Below are 21,460 nucleotides of genomic sequence, written 5' to 3' on the forward strand. Positions count from 1 at the left end.
TACATTTCCCTCATGAAGCAGCTTTTCTTTATCACTTAGCACATTTAAAGTGATTGTAGGTCCCAGAGTGGTTTTAAGAAAGATATAATTCGTAAATAATAGTAAAAATCATAGAATCATGCTTCCTCTTTAGTTGGTCAAAAGACATCAGGGATCCAGTTCTCTAGGTCAAAGTCCTGCGAAGACCTGATTTTCAAGACCTGCTCCAGAATACCACACTCTCCTCACCACCCGCACATAAATAGTTAATTGTGTAACCAGACCTAAACGGCTGACATAAGATCCCAGTCTGACCTGAGACCCCAAATCCTGCCTGTTCACTTTCAAAAATGCATATTTGCATTCCCTGATGTAACACTGTAAAAGGTGATTGTAGTTATCTTTGATGCAAAAGTTGTTAAATGCTGCATAACCCATTAAAAAGTTTTGGAAAAAAAAGATAAAAAAGAAGGAACCCCAAACCCTATTATAGCCATTGGCTGTTCAATTAGGCAGTATGTTTAATTGGTCATTTTGGAATACTTCTTGCATGTGAAACTTAAGATAATATATATTCAAACAAAGTTAATTCAGGAACTACAATTTTAATGATTATTTTTTGCTTATTCTCATAATATTGAGCAGTACATCTCCACAGTTAACTCGCCTGTTATCAAGGCACCTCATTGATGCGGCTCTAATAATCCAGCTGACGCAGAAGACAGAGGCAACACACAGAGTCAGCAGTCAGAGGATTACAATGTTAGAAGATTGAATTGAATAATATTATTGTCATTTTATTTTAATATATTTACCACCCCATACCCGTGATACAGCCCACATGTTCTCTGATTAACCATAACCGAATCCAGAAGAGACAAAATGCCACCCATAATTCACCTTTTTTCACCCACTGGGTACCTATGGGTGCCCGACCAGATGCAGCACTGCTGCAGATCATGAATCCCTTTGTGATGCCATCCTTTCAGAATTTAGCTATCCAGAGTCATGAAAATGAGTTTATTCTTTCTCAAAGGTATTTTGGGGAACAGGCTAGCTTCTAGTCCAAGTCTTTAGCCTCTGTGGACTTCATACCGTATTTTTACCAGTCCTAGAAGTTATGATCAACAGTTTTGTGTGTAAAAAAAAAAACAAACTTGCAGCAAGCAGTGTTCATTTTAATATAATTAGTAGTGTTAAAAAAAACATCTGTTACAATTTGACACATTTTAAACAGATGGCTGGTTTAAAAAAAAGTTAATTGAGCTTTTCTGATGGAGCTGCGGGGTATGGGAGATAAAAAGTTTGTTGTAAATTTCTAATGAATGTCTCCCTGTGTGTCCATGTGCTGTGTGTCTGCTTTTAAACTCGTGTGGTGCTCATCTGTGTCTTTCGGCGGTCTTTAATGAATTCCAGATATCGCCGGGCTTTGTCTAACAACTGCACTGAGGGAACACTGTTGAAGTACAGCCCCAGGCGACAAAAGTGTCCCAGTCAGGCCCCCAAGGGCCTCCAGCTCTTCACCAGTGAGGGAACACTGGTAGCAACACTGGAGAGGAATGTCACTTTCTTGGTGTTTCTGGAAGAGGTGCTGACTTCACTTTATCAAAGCAACTACAGTGTGTATTACAGGGTGATACTTGGAGGCTGCATGCTTTTTTTTGTGTTTTATCTGTATATCAAGATGCTGTCAGAGACGCAGCGCAGAGGCTGGAGCACCAGCATCTCAACTAAATATGCAGTGACATGATTTACCACTTGACCTCATTCTTGTAGATACTCTTGTAGATATTATGGAAAATGCACTCTGTTATGTGCCAGCAAGGACACTGTCAAAACAACTGAGGCTACAGTGTGAGTGACAGTGTTTTGTTTTCTTTTTGAAGGGACTCGGCTCCATGACAAGTATAACTGTGGACTTTGGCGACGGGACCGCCATATCATATGTTAACATAAGCTCCATTGATGACGGGGTCAAACATATCTACAGTAAAGTTGGCATCTACCAAGTTTCTGCAACAGCAACCAACACTCTGGGCTTTGACAGGGTTATACTCTACCTTCACGTCTCCTGTGAGTCAAAACAATAACAACAGTAGTTTCAAAGTTTCTGCTCTAACAGGAATTGTGTAGTTAATCTTCCAATTATTTATTTAATGTGTTAAAGTGAGAAAACTGGCCCCCTTTCCTCCAGAATACTTAAAGGGATGGTTCACCCCCAAATCAATAAAGCATGTTTATCCTTTTACCTGTAGAGATATTTATCAGTCTAGATAGTTTTGATGTGAGTTGCAGAGTGTTTGGAGATATTGGCCATAGAGATGTCTGCCTTCTCTCTAATATACTGAAACTAGATGGCACTCAGCTTGTTGTGCTTAAAGGGAACTATTTTCTTTCTACCAAATTACACTCACCAGCCGTATCACTGCCCTACTGTGTACCTACTGCTAGCTCACCTTGCATCACTAATACCACTTTTACCACCCAAATTAGTACATGTATGCAGGTTTTTGAAACACTGAAACCAATTAACGCTTCCTTCTGTGCAGTGATATGGTTGGTGGGTACTTCGGTAAAAAGACAATAGTTCCCTCATGAATCTGCTCACAACAAGTTCTGTGGATTATCTTCTGTAACTGGGTCATGATTTCTGGAAGGAGACATTGCTGTTATATTATATTTGAGGGAAGGGGTGCCCAGTAGCACACCTAGAAGAGTGTATAAGGGCTATGTCTTTGCTGCCGTGGCTGCTGGTTTGATTCCAGCCCTAGGCCCTTTGCTGCATGTCATTCCCTCTCTCCTTCCCTTTCACTCAGAATCTCTCTTATCTTATAAATACAAAAAAACCCAAAAAATAAACTGAAAAAAAATGAGAGAAGGCAGACATCTCTACGGTCAATATCTCCAACACTCAACAACTCACATCAAACCAATCTAGAGAAATAAATAGCTCTGCAGGTCAGAGGAAAAATATTTATTTTTGATTTGGGGCTGAACTGTCACTTTAAAATAACTTCTGCATTATTTAATAATTGAATACTCCTTTACTTCCTTTCATCGCCTGCATACATGATAAGGTGAACTTCATTTTACTTAATACTAGACAGTGACTATAAGCAAAGGTCTTGATACTTTTTCACAGCTAATCATAAGCTGTAAGATCCAACAGCCTTCAGATAGGTCAAAACACTTCAACTTATGAGCCTTTACAAAGCAAAAATAATTCAAACACTCAGGCAAACATGCTCACGACTCCTCTGTAACTTCAAATTGGCTCATTAAAGCGCAACTCCATCCAGAATCTCCATCCAAAGTTTTGAGTGTCACTCACCCCGTGTAGGCGTAAAAGACGGCTTCTCTTTGAGAGAGGAGCAGCTGTGGTCAGTTTGAATTCAGCTCATTATAATGGATTCCAATGGTGGCATTTTCATGGTGGCAAATAAAGCATCAACATACACAAACACTTGTCAAAGCACTCCTGCAGCGCAATCAAGTTCTTCACTGTATGCCTATATTCTCACTGTTCCAGGCAGTTGTTGCTGTGCCAAAATTTGGCATTATTGGCAGTATTTAGTCATATTTCAACAAATGGTGTTAATTAAGTGTTTATTTTTTCTTTCTAAAGGTCAACTTGAACAGGTTCAGCTCTCGGCTCCTTCAGTGGTCGTCAAGAACAAAGCAGTAAACCTCACGACAGCATTACGCCCCAGCAATGTGGGGACAGTCACCTATTACTGGTGGTTTGATAACAAAACGGAGGTAAGCCTCACTTACTCATTCCCCACCATGCAGCCTCTTTACTGGATGACATGATAGATTCACGAGTCACACTACATCTCTGTCTCCCTCTGTCTCTTTGTCTCTTTCAGCCTGTTATCACTCTGGAAGGAGCGATGTCCTTCATTTTCTCCAAGGAGGGAAGTCACACTGTCACTGTTCAGGCTTCAGTTGGCAACAGCGTCCATCAGGACCAAATGACGATGGCTGTTTATGGTAAATTCAAGACACTCAGACAGCCTATAAGTATCGTTATGAGGTGAAAAGACCAAGACCAACTCATCATTGAGCTTTTACAGCCTGTTTTTTGGTAACTTTTATTAAAACGAAAAAAAAAAAGTTTATTTTCATAATTTCTGAAAGTGTCACACAGTATGACCACACAGTATGGCTCAGTCACATACTCCAGAAAAACATTTACTAGAAATTGTATTTTACTAATCACTGATAAAAAAAAGAAAGGAGAACATGGACTCTAGCTCTGAGGTTACAAATGAATACTATTTAAGAGATTCTTAGTTTAATAATACATACTGTTTAATTGCAAAGGTGCATCATAATATATATATTTTTAGAAACATATTTTAGTGTATTGTTTAGCTGTAAAATCAGTTTGTGACCTGGTCACTTTGTTAAAAACAGTCAAGTCAAAACAGCACCACCCACCGTCTGGAACAAACGTTCTCATTTTACAGCTAAGTAGTACTCTGAAATATGTCTCTGAAAATATTTAAGGGGAGAAATAAGTAACGCAGCATCGGAGTCTTTTCATATTTGATCAGCGTTGACTAGTTTGACAGTTTGAGTAAAACAGTTAAAAACAGTCACTTCATGAGCAGTGATACGACTGACAGCTGCTTTAGAGACTCCTCAGCTCTGATTGGTTGCTTTCGTTAAGCTGTGGTGGATTCTTGCAAATACAATCAGAGGCAGTTCAGATTATCTGGCTCATGTACTACAGGATACAGTAACCATTTCAGTAAATGTTTGTGAAAGGTATTTTCATAAAAGTTACATCATGTAGTTTCAAGGTATAACATCTGTATCAAACCATCCGAATAAAATCACATAACATGGACCATAGAATGTACCGAGTCTGACAAAGGGAATTCTTAAGAGGGTAACACCAAAATGTACTGACTACACTCACACACACACACACACACACACACACACGCACACACACACACACACACACAAAACGATTCATCAGTATTCAGATTGTTTATTGTGTTTCAGTTCTAAATGTTTTTAAAATTAAAAATTTGCTTTTCTTTGATATTTCTGAAGTATTGGGATAAATAGTAGCTCTCCAGTCAGTATCTGCCCAAAGTTGGAGATTAATATGTTTTATCATGTGAACTGCAGCTGTCAGGTGTCTTGTCATACCTAATAAATAAAGTCTAAGATTTAGCTAATGATAACGATGCATGCACAGGGATGAATATCAACAGCATATATATGCAAGAAACTATCTGTGTCCTTCTTGATAACGCCAAGATTTCACCATTAATCTTTTGCAACTATCTGCGGTCTAATATGCACCATCTTAAAAAGAATGTACTAAAGTCGTGAATTATACCAACATTTATGACCCCTGAGACAGAAATATATCCAGTCTTCTTCGTCAATTTCAATTTGGCAACCACCTTGCCATTTAATCCTAGCCCCTATATTTTCTGATGAAAATACCCTCCACAGTGCCCTGTTTTTAAAAAAAAAAGTTGATTATGTAGAGGGAACCCAATCCAGTCCAATCTAAATGTATTTTAAAAAGCACATTTAAAAACAGTTGATTAAAGAGCTTTACAATAAGAAAAAAAAGCAGACTCCAAAAACAACACAGGAGAACACAGATAATAGAAAATAAAATAATTATAATAACAAAAACAACAACAATAATAAAAAACACAGGGAAAGCACAGAGACCATGTAAACAATGCAGGGGAAACACAAATACCAGTTTATAGGACAACTCGTTGTCATTAAAGTTAGTAAGAAGATGCACATTAGCTCCACATTAGCCTTTTGATCTGTGTTTTAGCCTGAAAGGTCCCAATGAGATACAAAATCTCCTCTCCCAGGGAGCCCTGGTCAAGATGGCAGCATATTCGCACAATCAGTTTCACATTAAAAAAAACAATTTCAGAATTAGATTTTTCTGTCTGCATTTCAGATTATTTCCGGTCACATATTTTGGCATTTTCTTCTAATTTGGACGAGCTGAACCCTGAGGTGTCTGAGTGGAGAGAGGACATCGGCCGAGTGGTGAAGAGCTGCGTGGTTCAGGTCAGTTATTCAGTTGCTAGCTCATATTTTTAAAGCAATAAACTCCTCATTCAAATTCTGGTAATTAGCAGCTTTGCTTCAGCCTGGAGAGAAAAACTCAAGTCTCTGTGTAGTGAGCCGATGACATTTCCATTCTTGGTTATGCTGCATCTGTAATGTATGCGTGTGGTCTCATGTCAAGCGTTTCACTCCACTACTTGCAGTGTCTCTAACCTCACTCGCTGTGTAATTAGTTGTTAACCTCTACATGCTGACATGGCACATCACCTGAAATCATTATTGCCATTACAAGCTTTAAGCAGAACTTCTGATAACACTTTAAGGGCAGTAAAAGCACAGCGGTGACAGTTACCATTTGCTCTCTACAAGAGCTGAATGCCATTGCCTTGAGAGAACGCCAGAACCTCAAGTAAAGAGAGCCTTACTGTGGTTAAGTGCGTCTGGTTTCCCCTCACAGACACTGTGGGGAAGCAGGTTATGTAAAAGACCTGGATACTGAGCTCTATATATATCCTACAGTAGCCCTCAGTATGAAACATTCACTTTGACCTTCTGTCTTGTCAGATATTACCATGGTTTACACCAGGAAACTGACAGCAGACCTCTGGTTACGGCACAAATGCACTAAAAGCTCTGGCCTTTACCAAAGACTGTCAAATTGAACTTGCATGTTTTAGTTGATTTGTGCATTATATCTTGACAGTGACTGGTACTTAGGCAAATGATATATGAAGCGGAGAGCCAGCAGTATTTACTCGTTAATACAGCACCAAAGCATAGAATACCACTCCACACACTGTCAATTAAAAAAACCTTTTTAATGAGGTGTTGTTTGCTCTTATTAAAGGTCACGGGAATCAGCGAGGATCAGCTGCTGGTCACAGTGCTTCCAGGTTTGCCGACAACAGCAGAGATTTTCATCGTGCCTGAGAAGAGGCCGAGAGAGGGAGCCATTGATGAAAAGTGGGTGCACCTGGATCAGGTACTGTCTCATTAAATCATTTTAATGGCCCCTGGCAGATGCTCACTACAATGTGGTTTTTTTTTGTGATAATTAAAATGGCACAAAAGTAAGCTGAGGAGGTCAAAAGGCTGTCTCTAGAGAGGACATGCCTGGAGGATAATGTCTGTATAGTGCCATACGACACTACTGGGTCATCAGTTTGAGTTCTAATGTTGTAATAAAGAGCTATTTTATTATGATTTAACATCACCAGAAGATTACATCTTGTTGGAGTGGGATGACACAATATTTTCCAGTGCCATACTGTTTATAATTGGTTACATCTTATTGGCACATAAACATATGTGTTTTTTTTTTTCCTTTGCCAAGGAGGATTTCTGGTTCGGTTTGTATTAGTTTGCAGGCTTATGGAAAAACTCATTTAACTTGGTTAAATACACAAAGTTACACAAATTATTTTTCACTTCATTAACATTTTGAGACAAGATGTTTGGCCTTCTGGTTTCTAGTGTTCGACATAATGTTTATTGAAAGATCATCTATCTCTTTTGTTTATATATGTTTTGAGAAAGGGGTGGGTAAAATTAGAATTTCTTCTGCTCCTTTTCAGTTATGGAATGTGTATTTTGTTGTGCACTAACATGACCGGAACAAATAAAACTTACATTAAATTAAATATCATAGTCTTAAAAGGATACTTTACCCTCAAAATAACCATTTGTCTACCTATTAATCATGCTGTACCCTTGACTTCATGAAGAAAACTTGGTCTTTCTTGCATGCCACCACGGGAAAAGGCAAACACGTTAAACAACAACAAATCTCAAAACATCTGTTTACTCACACTCAACTTACGCAGTGTAATCCAAGTCTCATTTATTCAGTCATATGATCAATACTTCCCAAACACATGCATTTTATACTATTTAAAACTGTCCAGAAAGTTGAATTTATCTATGGTCTTTTGAAATACTTTTGAAATAATAAGTACTAAGCAAACAACTCGATCACTGAGACTTGCATTACACCGGAAGAGTTGTATGAAAGTTTATTAAGAGATGTTTTCATTTAGTTTTAATGTTGTTAAGTGGGTCCCCAATCAATTCATAAATCTGTGTTTTTATGTTTGCCATTTTCTGTGAGGACGTGAGAAAAAAAAAAAAAACAACATAATATATATATATGTGTGTGTGTGTGTGTGTGTGTGTGTGTGTATATAAATGTATATATACTGTATATATTTTTTTCAAGGTAACATGGCATCACTAACTAATTTTTACATTATCATTTTGTGGGGGAAGTATCCCTTTAAGATCAAAGTAAATTTTGCAGCACAATTTATTTTATTGACAGTTGAAGTCCATCCTGTGCCAAAAGTTAATCCAGGATTTCGCCCTGGTATAATGTAACAAAAGAGCCATCACACTCTATTCACCATCTCGTTTGCAATCTCTTGCCAATATGAAAAAGTTGATTTCAATTACAGACGTCATCGTCTGGCTCGCTCATATAATTCTGCAATCACCCCCAATTATCTCTGAATCTTTCTCCAATTTCTGTTGGACATGGACAGTAAAGTAGTTCTCAGAGTCTTGTGTTTCACTTGAAAGTCTAGATATTAGATGTTTGATGTCTTTAATCTTAAATGCATCAATCAATATGTGGACCAAATTAGATCCACTATCTTGAGCTTGGTTAATTTCTTTACTAAAATATTCTCTGAGCTGAGAATATATCTGAAGAACAGGGGCATTTCAAAGAAAATGTATGTGCACATCGGTGTCAAAAACACTAAAATTGAGACCAAGTTAAGACCAGACCATAGCGAGTCCCTCACTACATGACACACTTACAATAAACTTTGGGACATGTGAACCATAGCCACTCTTTGAAATTACCTGAAAGATCCACATTCCCATAAAAACACCCAAAGAAAACAAATGAAGATTCCTTTTCATTCACCTCTTTTATTATACACTGTTTATATGTGTGTATGTGTAAGTGTGCCATAAGAAATGTCTTAATAATAACCAAAAGGTGTTGCGGAAGTGAATTTTATGTGTGCAAAATGTTCCTTTATTTTCTATTGGCAAAAAAATTCAAACACTGAGGCGCTGAAATTAACTTAAACATCTTTATCCAGCATTTCTTCTTTTGCACGCTTCTTTTGACATCGAGTCAAGGCTGAGTGAAAATGCAGTCGAGAGACTTTAAAAAAACTGGTTTTGAGACCAAAATGGATCTCAAGTACTACAACACTGGTGTGCACTGTGACCAAAATACAGTGAACAGATACTTTTAGCTTAACATACCTCCCCTCTTATCTCTACTCTTTTCCTTTACTTGTTTTTGATACAAAATCTCATACAAGATGCTAAAAGGAAAGAATAATTTGCATTATTGCTGGTTATGCTGCAGTTCTTTTATGAAGTGTTGCACATTTTACATACATTTGAATGTTTCTCTGCCTTCCAGGCAGCCATTGCTTTCCATAAATTTTAGTGCAGTATGAAAATCAACTTGTTGAGACTTAAAAACTTTTTCTTCCGTGAGGCAATACATCACAATGAGCATCATGTCCGCATTTATTCTTGTCAAAGTTACATTATTGTTGCATGGTAACACGGTTTTAAGTGCAACTCGATTTGGAATGTCTGCACTCCATCGCCATGCAACTATAAGGTTAAGTCTGACACAAATAAATGCAGACATGATGCTCATTGTGATGGATTACCGAAGTCAACCAAGTTTAAAGTCTCTGCAAATGTATTTTCATACCACAGTGAAATGATTGGACACCTCCGACTGCATGGTAGGTAGGGGAAAACGCTTTGTTATTCCTCTGAAAAGGTCAGCAGTAATGAAGAGTGTACATTTTTTGTGGTAATTGGGGTAAAAGATGCGAGAAACTCCGGTGTGGTTCATTAAGTGAAAACACACACAGAGAACAAGAGGAATATGTTTTCTATAGCTGCACTGTTATTAGCATGCAGGCACATTAGACCCATCTCCTTTCATGCAAGACATTTAGTGTTTAAGTAAAAGTCCATGCAGACTCAATCAAAGTGCTTCTCAATTAATTGTATTTTTTCAGTTAATGATGGTTTAATCATGCAGAACAAACTGTTTTCTTTGTCACTGCACAAAAAAAGGTGATTGCACTCACTAAAAACATCCAAGCTTTGTGTCTTTATTACTAAATGATATAATGTCCTTAAACATGCACTTTGTATTGCAATCCCTCCTTAAGAGTACTGCATAACGTGAACACTAGAGGGCAATGTCTTCCCATGTAAAAGTACTGAAACAGCATCCATCAACAGCACTGGAATAACAGTGCTTCTCAGTACAAGCTGTAAACTCAGTGCCATCTTAAAGAAGTTTAGAGACTTTTTTAAACCTTTAGATAATAACAACATAATCATTTCAAGCCCCCATGCTCCATGGTTGTTGTTATTTTCTTATGGCAAAATAAGATTATTCGAAACTAATCTCTTTTCTTGTTATAGAAAGCTATTAAATATGTAAACAAAACAAAAACAGTGCTGTTTTCAAAGCACCAGCTGAACTAAAGCTCATTTATTCATCATGACGGATAGGACCTCAACATATCACAAGTAAACACAATTTTGCTGGCTCACAGTCAGTCTTGAACTAAGTTAATAGGTATTTAATTACATTGATGCATCATATAATTGGCAGCACGGAGAAGGGAGACAAACTGGGGCAGGCGGCCTGGATTGGGAATTAAAGAGATGTATTTATCTAAAGCCTGTCTGATTACCTGGCAGAACCTCACAGACAATAGGGTAATAAATCTTCAGTTCACCGCTCTCATCTCCAGTGAATGACTCGCAATGTGGATGTTTTAAGTGTGCCCACACGTACACACATGCATGTGGCGAAGTGTATGTGTGGAGCAGCTTATTAAAATGTGTAATAGATTTACTGACCCTGATATGCCACTAGAACAAAAAGTAATTATTCATACTGTGTAGAGCAGTCTAATTTTAACCAGTGGAAAGATTTTAGAAAGAGCGAGATGGAATTAGTGAGGCATGGCTAAGGACTCAAATGGGCTCTGGGAAGGCATTTGGTCTCCTGTTAAATGACTGCTTCATCTAGGTGTGAAAAGCAGGGGAACTTGAGGCACTTAAGGGAGAAAAATTAAAATGGCAATTTTATGATATTAAAACATACTTTGATTTCCAATAGCTTTGCATCGCTGAACTTTTAAATCGTGTTTTCTTGAAAACAGACGTACCAAAATAAGCCAGGTGAGAAATTCCCTGTTTTTGATAGATATAGCAAAAGATTTTTATTTTTGTCTTAAATGTCACTGCTGCACCACAAGCAGGCCGCCCTTTTACCTGATACGGTGTCCATCGCCACTAAAAGCTTGTCGGGCTTCAGTGCAGAAGGTTTGGTTTTCCGTGTGTCATATCAACGTTTGCTCCTCTTTAGAAGGAAGCAAAAATTCTGATTCATAATTCAGGCTGTTAGATGAAATGACTGTGGCTGAAATATTGATGACTGTGGAATATTGCTGTGCAGTCGCTGCTAACTGAGTCTTCTCTGCTCCGTCACTCCTCCTCATAGCTTTCTCAGGTTCTGCTAAGTGCTTTGAACCAAGACCTCATCCAGTTCACACTCAAGCCGGGGGTGCAGGTGAACGTGTACGCCACACGGCTGTCTCCAGGTGAGTCTGCTGCAAACCTACCTGAACAAACAGTCGTCCGATCCTTTTTTGGGAGAGATGTGCATTTCAGGTCTTCTGTGTTATTTGAGACCTTTATTTTATTTATTTATTTTTTTTTACAATTCTTTCATTTTGAAGGTGAAGATGGATAGAAATTCTGCATGGAAACAAACTGCCTACAGGCTTTTAGATGTAAACTGAAATCTCAACTGTTTTATGTATTTAAATTGTTTTATTGGTGTACTAATTGTTTTTAAAGGTCCAGTGTGGAGAAATTAGGGGCATCTATTGACAGAAATGGTATATCATATTCATAACTGAGTTTCATTAGTGTATAATCACCTGAAAATTAAAGTTGTTTTCATTTCCTCAGAAGGAGCCATTTTTATCTACATACAGAGTGGGTCCTCTTCCACAGATTTCGCCGTGTTGTTTCGACAATATCTCAGAACAGACAAACCAAACACTGGCTCTAGATAGGGCTATTTGCATTTTTACATTCGCCACCGTAGTTCTCCTAGGCACTAAATCATACCCACTGGACCTTTTATACATATTCAGAATTCATAGTGAGTGGAACATCCTGGATAAAGTAAACAAAGTGGAAACAGACAACTTTTTCCCACCCAGTGATCCCAAGTGGTATTACTGTTGGCTCTGTTGTTGCAAAGACAACTGGATCTCTTTCTGTTTTCCTCAGAGTCGAGTAACAGGCTCTTTTTCTTTTTGGTAGACTTTCTACAGTTGTTATAGTTGTTCCATTGCCACTGCCATTTCAGTTACTGGGAATAGTAACTGCAAAGAATGACATTAAGTGGAGATAGCTACTGGCAAAAACAAAGGCGGCGTCCTCTTCCTGTTTTGGTTGTGCAATGGTTGACTCACTTCCATCGTGCATTAAATTGAACTTTATTTTTCCGGGAGATGGAACTCACTCAAGGGTGTAGGTTTCATTTCAACATTTGGGTGGACTCCGATGAAACAGGGAGTCTAGGGGTTGTCTGCTAGAACATTATAAGCGTCAAACACTAAATTTCCTGCACTGTGTTTATTTAATATTTAATATTTATGCACCAATGTGTGCATCCGTTTATGGTGGAAATGTCTTTAATTTCTTCCAAACAAAAGTCTTCTCCCACTTTCAGATGTTTATTGAGGGGGACAAATCCACATGTTCTAAATATTGAAGGGGATTTGTTTCCTGCGGCCTTGCCAGAAATCTATGCCTATCTACCCAGTGGCAGACAGAATTTCATAGTGAAAGTGAGGCTTGTAGGGAACCAATCTAAATGCAGATGGTGTCATTATTTTATAGCCATTACACTGTGAATCAACATTTACTTCATAATGATAGGTGAAAACAAAAACTTGTTTATTTCATTTTAACTATGGAGGTAGATAAAGTGTTGATTGGACATTAGCTCTCTGTTAGGACTCGTATATTTGCAGCGCAACAACACAGCGGTGGTGATTTTCCATTGTTATATAATTTATATTCATATGAGATTTAAAACAATGCATTTATCCTCATTTGGCCTGCATGTGCACTCAGTTTCTCTTTAATTCTCTCTCTTTCAAAGCTCCTCTCGTGGACAGCACTGATAGTGGCCACAGTGGCACCGCAGTCATCATGCTCGTGTCGGTCGTACTGATGGGCTTGGCTGTCTTTATAATATATAAATTTAAAAGGTACAGTATGCTTGATATAATTAATTTTAACCACAGCAACGTGCAGAAAAACTGTAAGGAATAATGTGCAAGCATTGATGCTCAGATATACAGACACACAACTGCAGATATCTACAATAAGATGTTATTGTTTTGTTTGTGTGTGTGTGTGTGTGTGTGTGTGTGTGTGTGCGCACGCGCACGCGTGTGTGTGCGCGCATGTGTGTGTTTGCATAAAGACCCCGTTCAGAGGCGGCCCCATTATCTACAAGCGAACACCTCACCGCTGAACTCCTAAAACTTTCCAGAAGTATTCAGACTCCATATATCTCTGAGTTATGGACACCCGCGACACAATAATAGCTTGAGGAATAAGACAATTCCCCTCTGTCTCAATCTGCAGAATATTACAGGGAATGACAGTCTAATCAATTCTCCCAGAGTGCTGAATGGGTGTCAGAGTCCTGCAGTTATCAATATTCATCTATCTGCCAATGTGAGGGTTGACCTTTAGGAAATGCTAAACACAGCCATCCAAGGTGAGGCACACTCTGCAGAATGGCAGGAAAGGTTGAGGAGATAAGTCCTGAGACAACATATATTATACAGTGAGGGACATACAGTAAATAGCATCCTCTGCTGCAGGTAATCCCATGCCAATCACAGGGGACCAGTTTAGTTCCACTGTAGTTTCAGGGTTTCACTCATTATAAAGTAAAACATTACTTAACTTTTACTTTTCAAGATCTTAATTACTACATCAAGAAATCAACTTTAGTTTCTGAAGCTTCCTAAAATGTCACAGCACCAGCTGCGGCGCAAAATCACAAGGGGAACCTCTGAAATTAGAAATGCAAGATGTTAGTTTTAAGCAGAATTGGGGGTGCATCTGAGGGGATAAAAAATTGATTGAAAATGGAGGTGAACAATATGAAAGTGAGAGAGCAATGCCCAGTGGAATGCAAAATGCCCTAGTTTCCAGCTTTCAAGCAATCCTCTCCCATCCTTAACAGTTAAAAATAGTGTGTGACACATTATGCTTAGTGGAAGCATTAGTGAAACAGACCTGATGGCAGGTTTCCATTAGCATGCCTTTTTTAAAATCTTTTCTTTTTTTTCTTTTGTTCCCCCTCTGCATGACCTACAGGAAGATCCCGGGCATCAACACATACACAGCGGAGCAGCCTGACAAAGAACAAGAGGTCATCCCGACAGTGACCTCCATAGCCGTCCCAAACCCTGAGGGGGACAAGCTGACCTCACTGGATCATGTGGATGTACAGCTGGACTCGAAAGGCAAAGGTATTAATGCATCTTCTTCTCAGCCAAGTCCTTTCTCAGGAATACTCAGTTTATTCACATTGTTGCTGTTTCTTTTTTGTACACAATGAAGGTCTATTCTGTCTTGACAAAGTAATTCTGTGAGTAAGGCTGTAGTATTACTCCTTAAAAAAATGGTGAGGTAATCAGCAAGTGAATTGTTTTCAATGCAGCAAAAAGGGCAGCTTTCAAAATGTTCAAGTATTTAAAGAGACAGTTTTCTAAAACATCAAATACACATATTTTTCCTGTTACCTGTAATGCTCTTTATCAATCTAGATTGTTTTGGTGTGAGTTGCCGAATGTTGGAGATATCAGCCGCAGAGATATCTGCGTTCTCTTGAATACAATGGAACTAGAGGGCACTCTTGTGGTGCTCAGAGTGCAAAAAGAAAAATGCATTTAAAAATTCAACATCAATGTCTCTTTCCGGAAAATCATGACCTGAACACTGAAAATGACAGACCTTGTTGTGAGCTGTTTCATGTCTGAACTATTTTCTTGCTACGGAACTACACCGCCGGAAATTATCACTGCACAGAGGGAAGCGTGCATCTAATCAGAGGGGGCTTGTGACAGCGCGAGTTGTAAACATGGCTGGTGTCCACCTTGGCTGAGCTGTTACGTTAGTAACACGTTAGTTACTGCAGTGGTGCAAGGTACGCTAGCAGTAGATGCATGTCTCCCTCTGCCAGGTGATACGGTTCACAAGCGTGGTTACATAAAAAGAAAATTGTGCTAACATGGTTTTGAGATATCAGTATAAAGTCATTCTTATAAAAACTGTTTACAGTAACACTGTAAATGAATAGTAATGCCGTAAATGTATGATAATAATACACTTCCATCACTTCAGTTTAAGCCCATAGGCCTGATTGTATGCAGGACGAATATAAGGATGCTTGTACAGTCTTGAATTCATCTTGGAGAATTTGCAGTGATGCATTGTGTTTGGAAATGTAATTATTCTTGTTAATTAGTACAGTAGACTGAGTTGAATATTCACGTACAATCATTTAAGCCTTTAATCAGGATGAACTTTCAGCTTATAGCATGACTTTTTTTCCTCTGCTGTTTGGTTTACAACTTGTTTGCCGTGTTACTCATGAACATGTTCATTTAGAGTACATAAAGTGCATATGATGTTATAACTAATGTTTTTCTTTTTGTTTGATGTCTGAAAATCCCAAGTGATATGGGCCAAATGCTTGGCAAGACGGAGAAACAAAATGAACTACCTAGCAATGTGCCATCAGCTTGTTTTGTTCAGTATTATTCTACCAGACTGCAAACTGCAGCATCGCTCTCATAAACCACTTACAGTTCAGTGATGCTCTGCTCTTAATTGTTCATTACCACACTGCACGTCCTTGTTTTTGGTCTGAGTGTGGAGTAGTTAGATCGAACAGAATGCTAATGTCACCGTACCTTTACCAGTGTGTGAAAAGACTTGTTGCTTTGTTGAATTTTTAAAATGTAATTCTGTAATGCTATGAGCACCAAAAACATTTACTTCATTCCTTTATATTAAAGTTGTTGCAGAAATCAGAGTATCTCAAAACCAAAGTGTATAAAACTAAAATGTTGTTATAAATATAGTAACATATCGCAAGAGTTAAGTGAAAACGTGTTTTTATGTAAACTTTGTGAAATGCAAAGAAAGTTCTCATCAAAGCTGTGACAGTATATAAATAAAGAGGAACATTGTTCACAGGCTTAACCTCACTGACAGGAGATATTTGATATTCACTATGTGTTAAGTGCTGTCACTACTCTCACTCCCCTTATATTATTTTACAGGAGTTGCCAAGATACAGTTGTTATTAGTATGTGCAGTATATTTATGTATTTGCCAACCTGAGTGTCACTGAAATGTATTATATTCACAGGTAAGTGAAGCACAATCAAGTGCAAGCCAAAGTGATGAGAATGTCTAGGTGAATTATTTGACCCAATAAAATAATTAGTGCATCAGGAAAGAAGCGGGGTGGTGAAAGCATTTTCATCAAGAAATATCCATGAGGTTCCAGTTGATTTACCTCTACCCATAGCTAAACAATCGACCCATCCAAGATAAATGTGTTTGCCTGCAAAAATACACCCGTATGCAAATGGCTACATAAAAATCCTCCTCTGTCTCTTCCCTTTCTTCTCCCTTGTCAGGCTACCTGCCATCTCACACAGACATCAAGCTCTCTGATGAAGCGCCCCATGTGTTTTAATGTTGAGAGTCTATGACCAACTCGAAAGCAATACATCTTCTTTGGCAGTTACTTCCAGCGAGCGACGAAACCACGGTCACAATGAATGGTCTCGAGTGTTTTGCTACCCATGCATGGATGGACCAGTTCACACTGTGCTGCCTAATCCCTCTGAGGAGACTGTACAGATTTATACTCGCTTCTTGAAAAAGAGGACACTTTTTGACTGAAAATACTTGTATTTTTGCAAGGACATTGATCTTTTTATGTAAATAATGTACATCCATAATGGAAGAGGTAAAAGTTATTTGTCTCAGCTGGTTACAGCTGCGCCTGCTCAAATAAGAAAATATCAAAACCGCGGGACCGAAGTGATGTATAATAATATCTCAAAATATGCTCCTATTTCTGTTCTTTGGGCTTGTGTTTGTGAAGTTTACTTTGTTTAACTATGTGGAAATAGCTTATCTGAGTAAGACAGTGAGGGAAGCAGATTCATTAAGCTCTGTACAATCAGTAAATCTTATCGCCAGATTCTCATCAAATGAAAGCTTGCAATATCCAGGAGATGAAGGAGGGCTCCTAGTCCCAGATCAGTGTATTCCATCAAGCCTGTCTCTTTGCCGTTCAAAATGTTATATATGTCATAAGAAAAATAAGAACAGAAGATTAAAGTGGATATACAAGATAGGTGCATATAGTAGATGAGAAACTGAGCAATCCTTCTTACTTAGGAGACGCATATAAGTCATTTTAGTGACACTGAACTGAACGCTAACATGATAAATGTTATTTAAAAACAGATTATACACAAATCCTCTAATCTAAATCATGCATATGGATTATTATTGCAGCTGCAATCTAATATTTGATTGTTTAGCAGTCAATTTGACTGTTAAACAATGCAATGACTTTTAAACTTGTGCTTCGTACTTATTTGTTGCCCAGAGCATTTCGTGTACATTCTAGTTTCCATAAGGAGAACTAAATGTAAATTTTCTGAATAATTTCTGTGTTAACAAAGAAGCTACGGTTATAGCAGCAAACACTTGCTGTAGTGCAGTAAAGAAAAAAAAAGTGCTACGCCTGTATTTTATTTAATTTTTAGTTCAAGATTTATGAGCTATTTGTGTTTGAGATTTACCACCTTACAGTTGTGACTTTAGACTTGTGCTCCTTTCTCATTTCTCATGTTTTTTTTTTTTTGTTTGTTTTTTTCTATGAACTGATCTCACTGTGAAGGTTCTTACAGGAAGTGCGACAACACTGGAACGACACCAGGTTTGAGTGGAAACATGCTCTCATTTTAAGACTTTTTTGTTTATTCTGGACTGTTTATCTGCCACAGTAAAACCAGCATCTCCACATGGCTTCTCCTCAGTTTACAGTAACGCAGAGGCGCCTGCAGTCTGTTCTAAGTTTGCCCCCAAGGACACAGCGGACAAAAGGCTGCGGATTTGTTCATCTCCTTCGCTGCGAGGGACACAGAGATAGAGAAGACGTATCTCCTGTCAACAAGGCTCAGCCTACGCACAGAGCTTTGGTCAGCTGCTGTCTCTTTGGGATAAGTACCGAAGTTCTTCTTCATCAAACTTTTCTTTTTAAGTGTTGTCAGCATCATATGTCAGTAAGACAAATTGACTAGAGGCTTCTCCATACTTCTTCCCTCCAATCCTGCGATTGAGCCTGAAGCATAAATAAACTCGTCGTCAGGTGAACGCTGTCTCTCCACACCAAACATCTGAGGAGTTTTATTTTGTGCTTGTTATTTCTTTATGAAAAGTTTTTGTCAATTCCCAATAATCAAACTGTAAATACGATTGTGAACATAATTGCATGATGTTTTTTGTTTTTTTTCTCCAAGATATTTATAATACGTCTTATTAAGGGGAAAAAAATGAAATGTTAGAAATGTGAATTTTTCCGTTTCTCAAAGGCAAAAATACTTCTTTTATTACAAGTGACTTGGTTATTCAGTGGGTTGTTACTGTGTACTTCATTTGATCTTGCAGAAGTAACCATGGTTGCAGAATAAAGCAGAAACACAGCATTCATGCAGCGTGGCTGGTGGTTAAACTCATTTCCCAGAGGCATAAACAGCATATTTCTGCTGTCTTCGATCTGTTAAAATCCATGTACTTGACTGCAGCATTTAGTAGTGTTTGACCTTTGATTTAGTCAATCAACAGACTTCTTGAAGGGGAAAATTATGACCCAAATTGGTAGTTTTGATCGGCTGGCACTCTCACTTTTGTTGAATTTGTTGCTTTTTTCTGCTTTGTCTCTAACAAGTGTTGCTTAGCACGCTCAAAGTTTCTGTGCATCCATTTGCATGATACAATGGGGCCGAGCGGGAGGACAATGAAAAGCACCAAGTAGCCTGGAGTGATTCTAATGGGCTAGTTCCTTGGCTCTCCCACTGTGCAGCAAATTAATTATCCCCTCTCCAGGAAATCGACACACACGCACACAATCAAGGAAGATTTTCCCAGACTGGGTAGCACCTTGAATGAAAAATGTCCCACAACAATAACCCACAGCAATATTGTGTTAGCCACAGTGTGAAATTGATGAGCATGTTGCCTTTCATTGAGTGCTACATTACAGTGTCTGGCTGCAGCGAATCATCCATTAGTGATTGTCACCGTTCAATTTGATTGTGCACCGCTGAACATCCCAGGGCAGTTAGAGAAAAGCCTTGGTGTTAATTCAGACTGAGAGCAGGAGCGAGAATAAGACTCTCGGGGCGTTGATGGCTGTTGGAGTGATGAAGATTGGTGTGCGATATGGAGCTGTTCAGGTGGCAAACAAAATGCAAAACAGAGAAACAAGGGCCTTGTTGCTGTGGCTTTGTGTGTGGAGAACAATTTTAGCCAATCAGCCTCACAGTCCTGTGCTCAAACCTTTCCGCCTCTTTGCCATTTTAATGTGAAAGGTTTTTTTTCTTTTTTTTCCAGAGATGTGAGGATGGCGAATGAGAAATATAACGCCAGTGGTTCTTCTTTACAAAAATGCCTGTTTCTCATCATTCGACTGCAGCCTCAGTAATTGTTCCCATTAAATAGAAACCATCTGTAACTGGCAACTTGAGTGATGGCGTGATAGAGGTAAAATGAAGCTCAGTCAAAGTGTCAGATGGGAATCTTCACATGGGTGTTATCACACTTCTGCCCATTAAAGCCGACTTCAGAGCCTCTGAGGGATCATTAAAAGAGTAATGCTGAGGCTGATACACTGGCTGCTACAAGAAATCCAACTTTAAGATAACACAGGGGCAATGCTGTTAAAGCAACACTTCATGATCCTCTTTGTTTTCAGGTTTATGTCATGACAAGACAGATTTCTAATTTACTGACAGGCAAAAAGTCTGTCTTGCATCCTTTCACAAGTAAACATAAAAGCAGGGCTGGGTATCGTCCAAAAAATTACACCAGTACCTGTTAAGTGATACAGACACCAATTAAGGTCTTCATTCAATACCCAAAATGTGAACGGAGCTGCATATATTATAGCAATACTTTCGTTTGGTGGTATCTCAGTTATTGTTTTGTGTTACAAATGTCCTGACCTTCCTCTGTTGGTCTTGTTGTCAGACAGGCTAGCTGTGTTAACCTGTGGAAACGTGCCCATTGCTCAGTCTTCGGTCTCCCCTGGTTCCTTGGGCACAGTGTACAGCGCACCACCTGATGGCATTATGCCCACCCTGCTGGTCTCCCTCAAGGTCGCCCCGGTGAGTAAGGTTCGATCCCGATTCTCCCCCTTGGCCTCGTGGGGTAGGGTGTCCTGTTTCTTTTGGTGGATTGAGGGCTTGTGGTCACCTAGCACTCCAAGTGGCTCTCCGAGTGTTTTTTGGTACAGACTTCAAATGAATGCCAGAGGAAAACTCTCAGAATACTTTGTGAACCGCAGCAGACTAAATACACACATATTTAACAGTGTTAGCTATGTAATGTTATTTAAACTGTCTATCAGTTACTTTAAGCTAGCTGTTTTTACCGTTATCCATTACTTTTAGATAACTGCTAATTTACGTATATGCGCCATTGTTGGCTACTGATGTTGTAACAAGTGGCATCCCATTTTCAAAGTTAAGATTTCCAACCCTATCCCTGGTGGATCCATTTTGAAGGGCCACTGCTCAGTGGATGGTTCTCCAAAACTAGGCACAGGGCCAATGGGGAGAATGGGGATTGGGTGTAAATCAACAATGCTGAAGGGGCTTTACGGCTCAAAATTGAGGTGCTTACTTACCGGGCAACCTGGGGGGAGACTGGCAGATGAGCATTATGTTTCCATAGCAATGATGTTGGGTCGGTATGGTCTTACTAGTCTTACTTTCTCTCGTAGTCGCCAAATAAGTGGCGTTAGTAGCTATCTAGTTCTTACCAGACCTAGGTGATGCTAAATGTAGTTAACTGAAGTGTTGCAAACTTAACATATGACCCACAAGTGTAACCAGTCAAAAACATCCTCAGCAGTTCATTGTTCACCACTGACATCCCTAGTTTAGATTTGACTTGTTACTGGGTTATTTTAGACAATTCCTAAAAGGTTTTTTCCTAC

General features: G+C 38.8%; 1 protein-coding gene across 1 annotated transcript in view; it reads left to right on the forward strand.

Annotated features, from left to right (window-relative positions):
* Positions 1–21,120, forward strand: part of LOC121954446 (VPS10 domain-containing receptor SorCS1-like) — a 60,144-nt gene extending 39,024 nt beyond the window's left edge. The window contains exons 18-27 of the mRNA XM_042501942.2: positions 1,396–1,567; positions 1,866–2,052; positions 3,605–3,738; positions 3,849–3,972; positions 5,933–6,045; positions 6,893–7,027; positions 11,609–11,708; positions 13,289–13,397; positions 14,524–14,678; positions 16,860–21,120. Coding sequence (XP_042357876.2) covers positions 1,396–1,567; positions 1,866–2,052; positions 3,605–3,738; positions 3,849–3,972; positions 5,933–6,045; positions 6,893–7,027; positions 11,609–11,708; positions 13,289–13,397; positions 14,524–14,678; positions 16,860–16,918 — 1,288 coding nt within the window. The 3' untranslated portion in view covers positions 16,919–21,120. The remainder of the gene's footprint in view (positions 1–1,395; positions 1,568–1,865; positions 2,053–3,604; positions 3,739–3,848; positions 3,973–5,932; positions 6,046–6,892; positions 7,028–11,608; positions 11,709–13,288; positions 13,398–14,523; positions 14,679–16,859) is intronic.
* Positions 21,121–21,460: the final 340 nt, after the last annotated feature.

The sequence above is a fragment of the Plectropomus leopardus genome, chromosome 13, assembly GCF_026936395.1.
Source record: "Plectropomus leopardus strain MGB_pleo_1.0 chromosome 13, ASM2693639v1, whole genome shotgun sequence".
Taxonomy (NCBI): Eukaryota; Metazoa; Chordata; class Actinopteri; order Perciformes; family Serranidae; genus Plectropomus; species Plectropomus leopardus.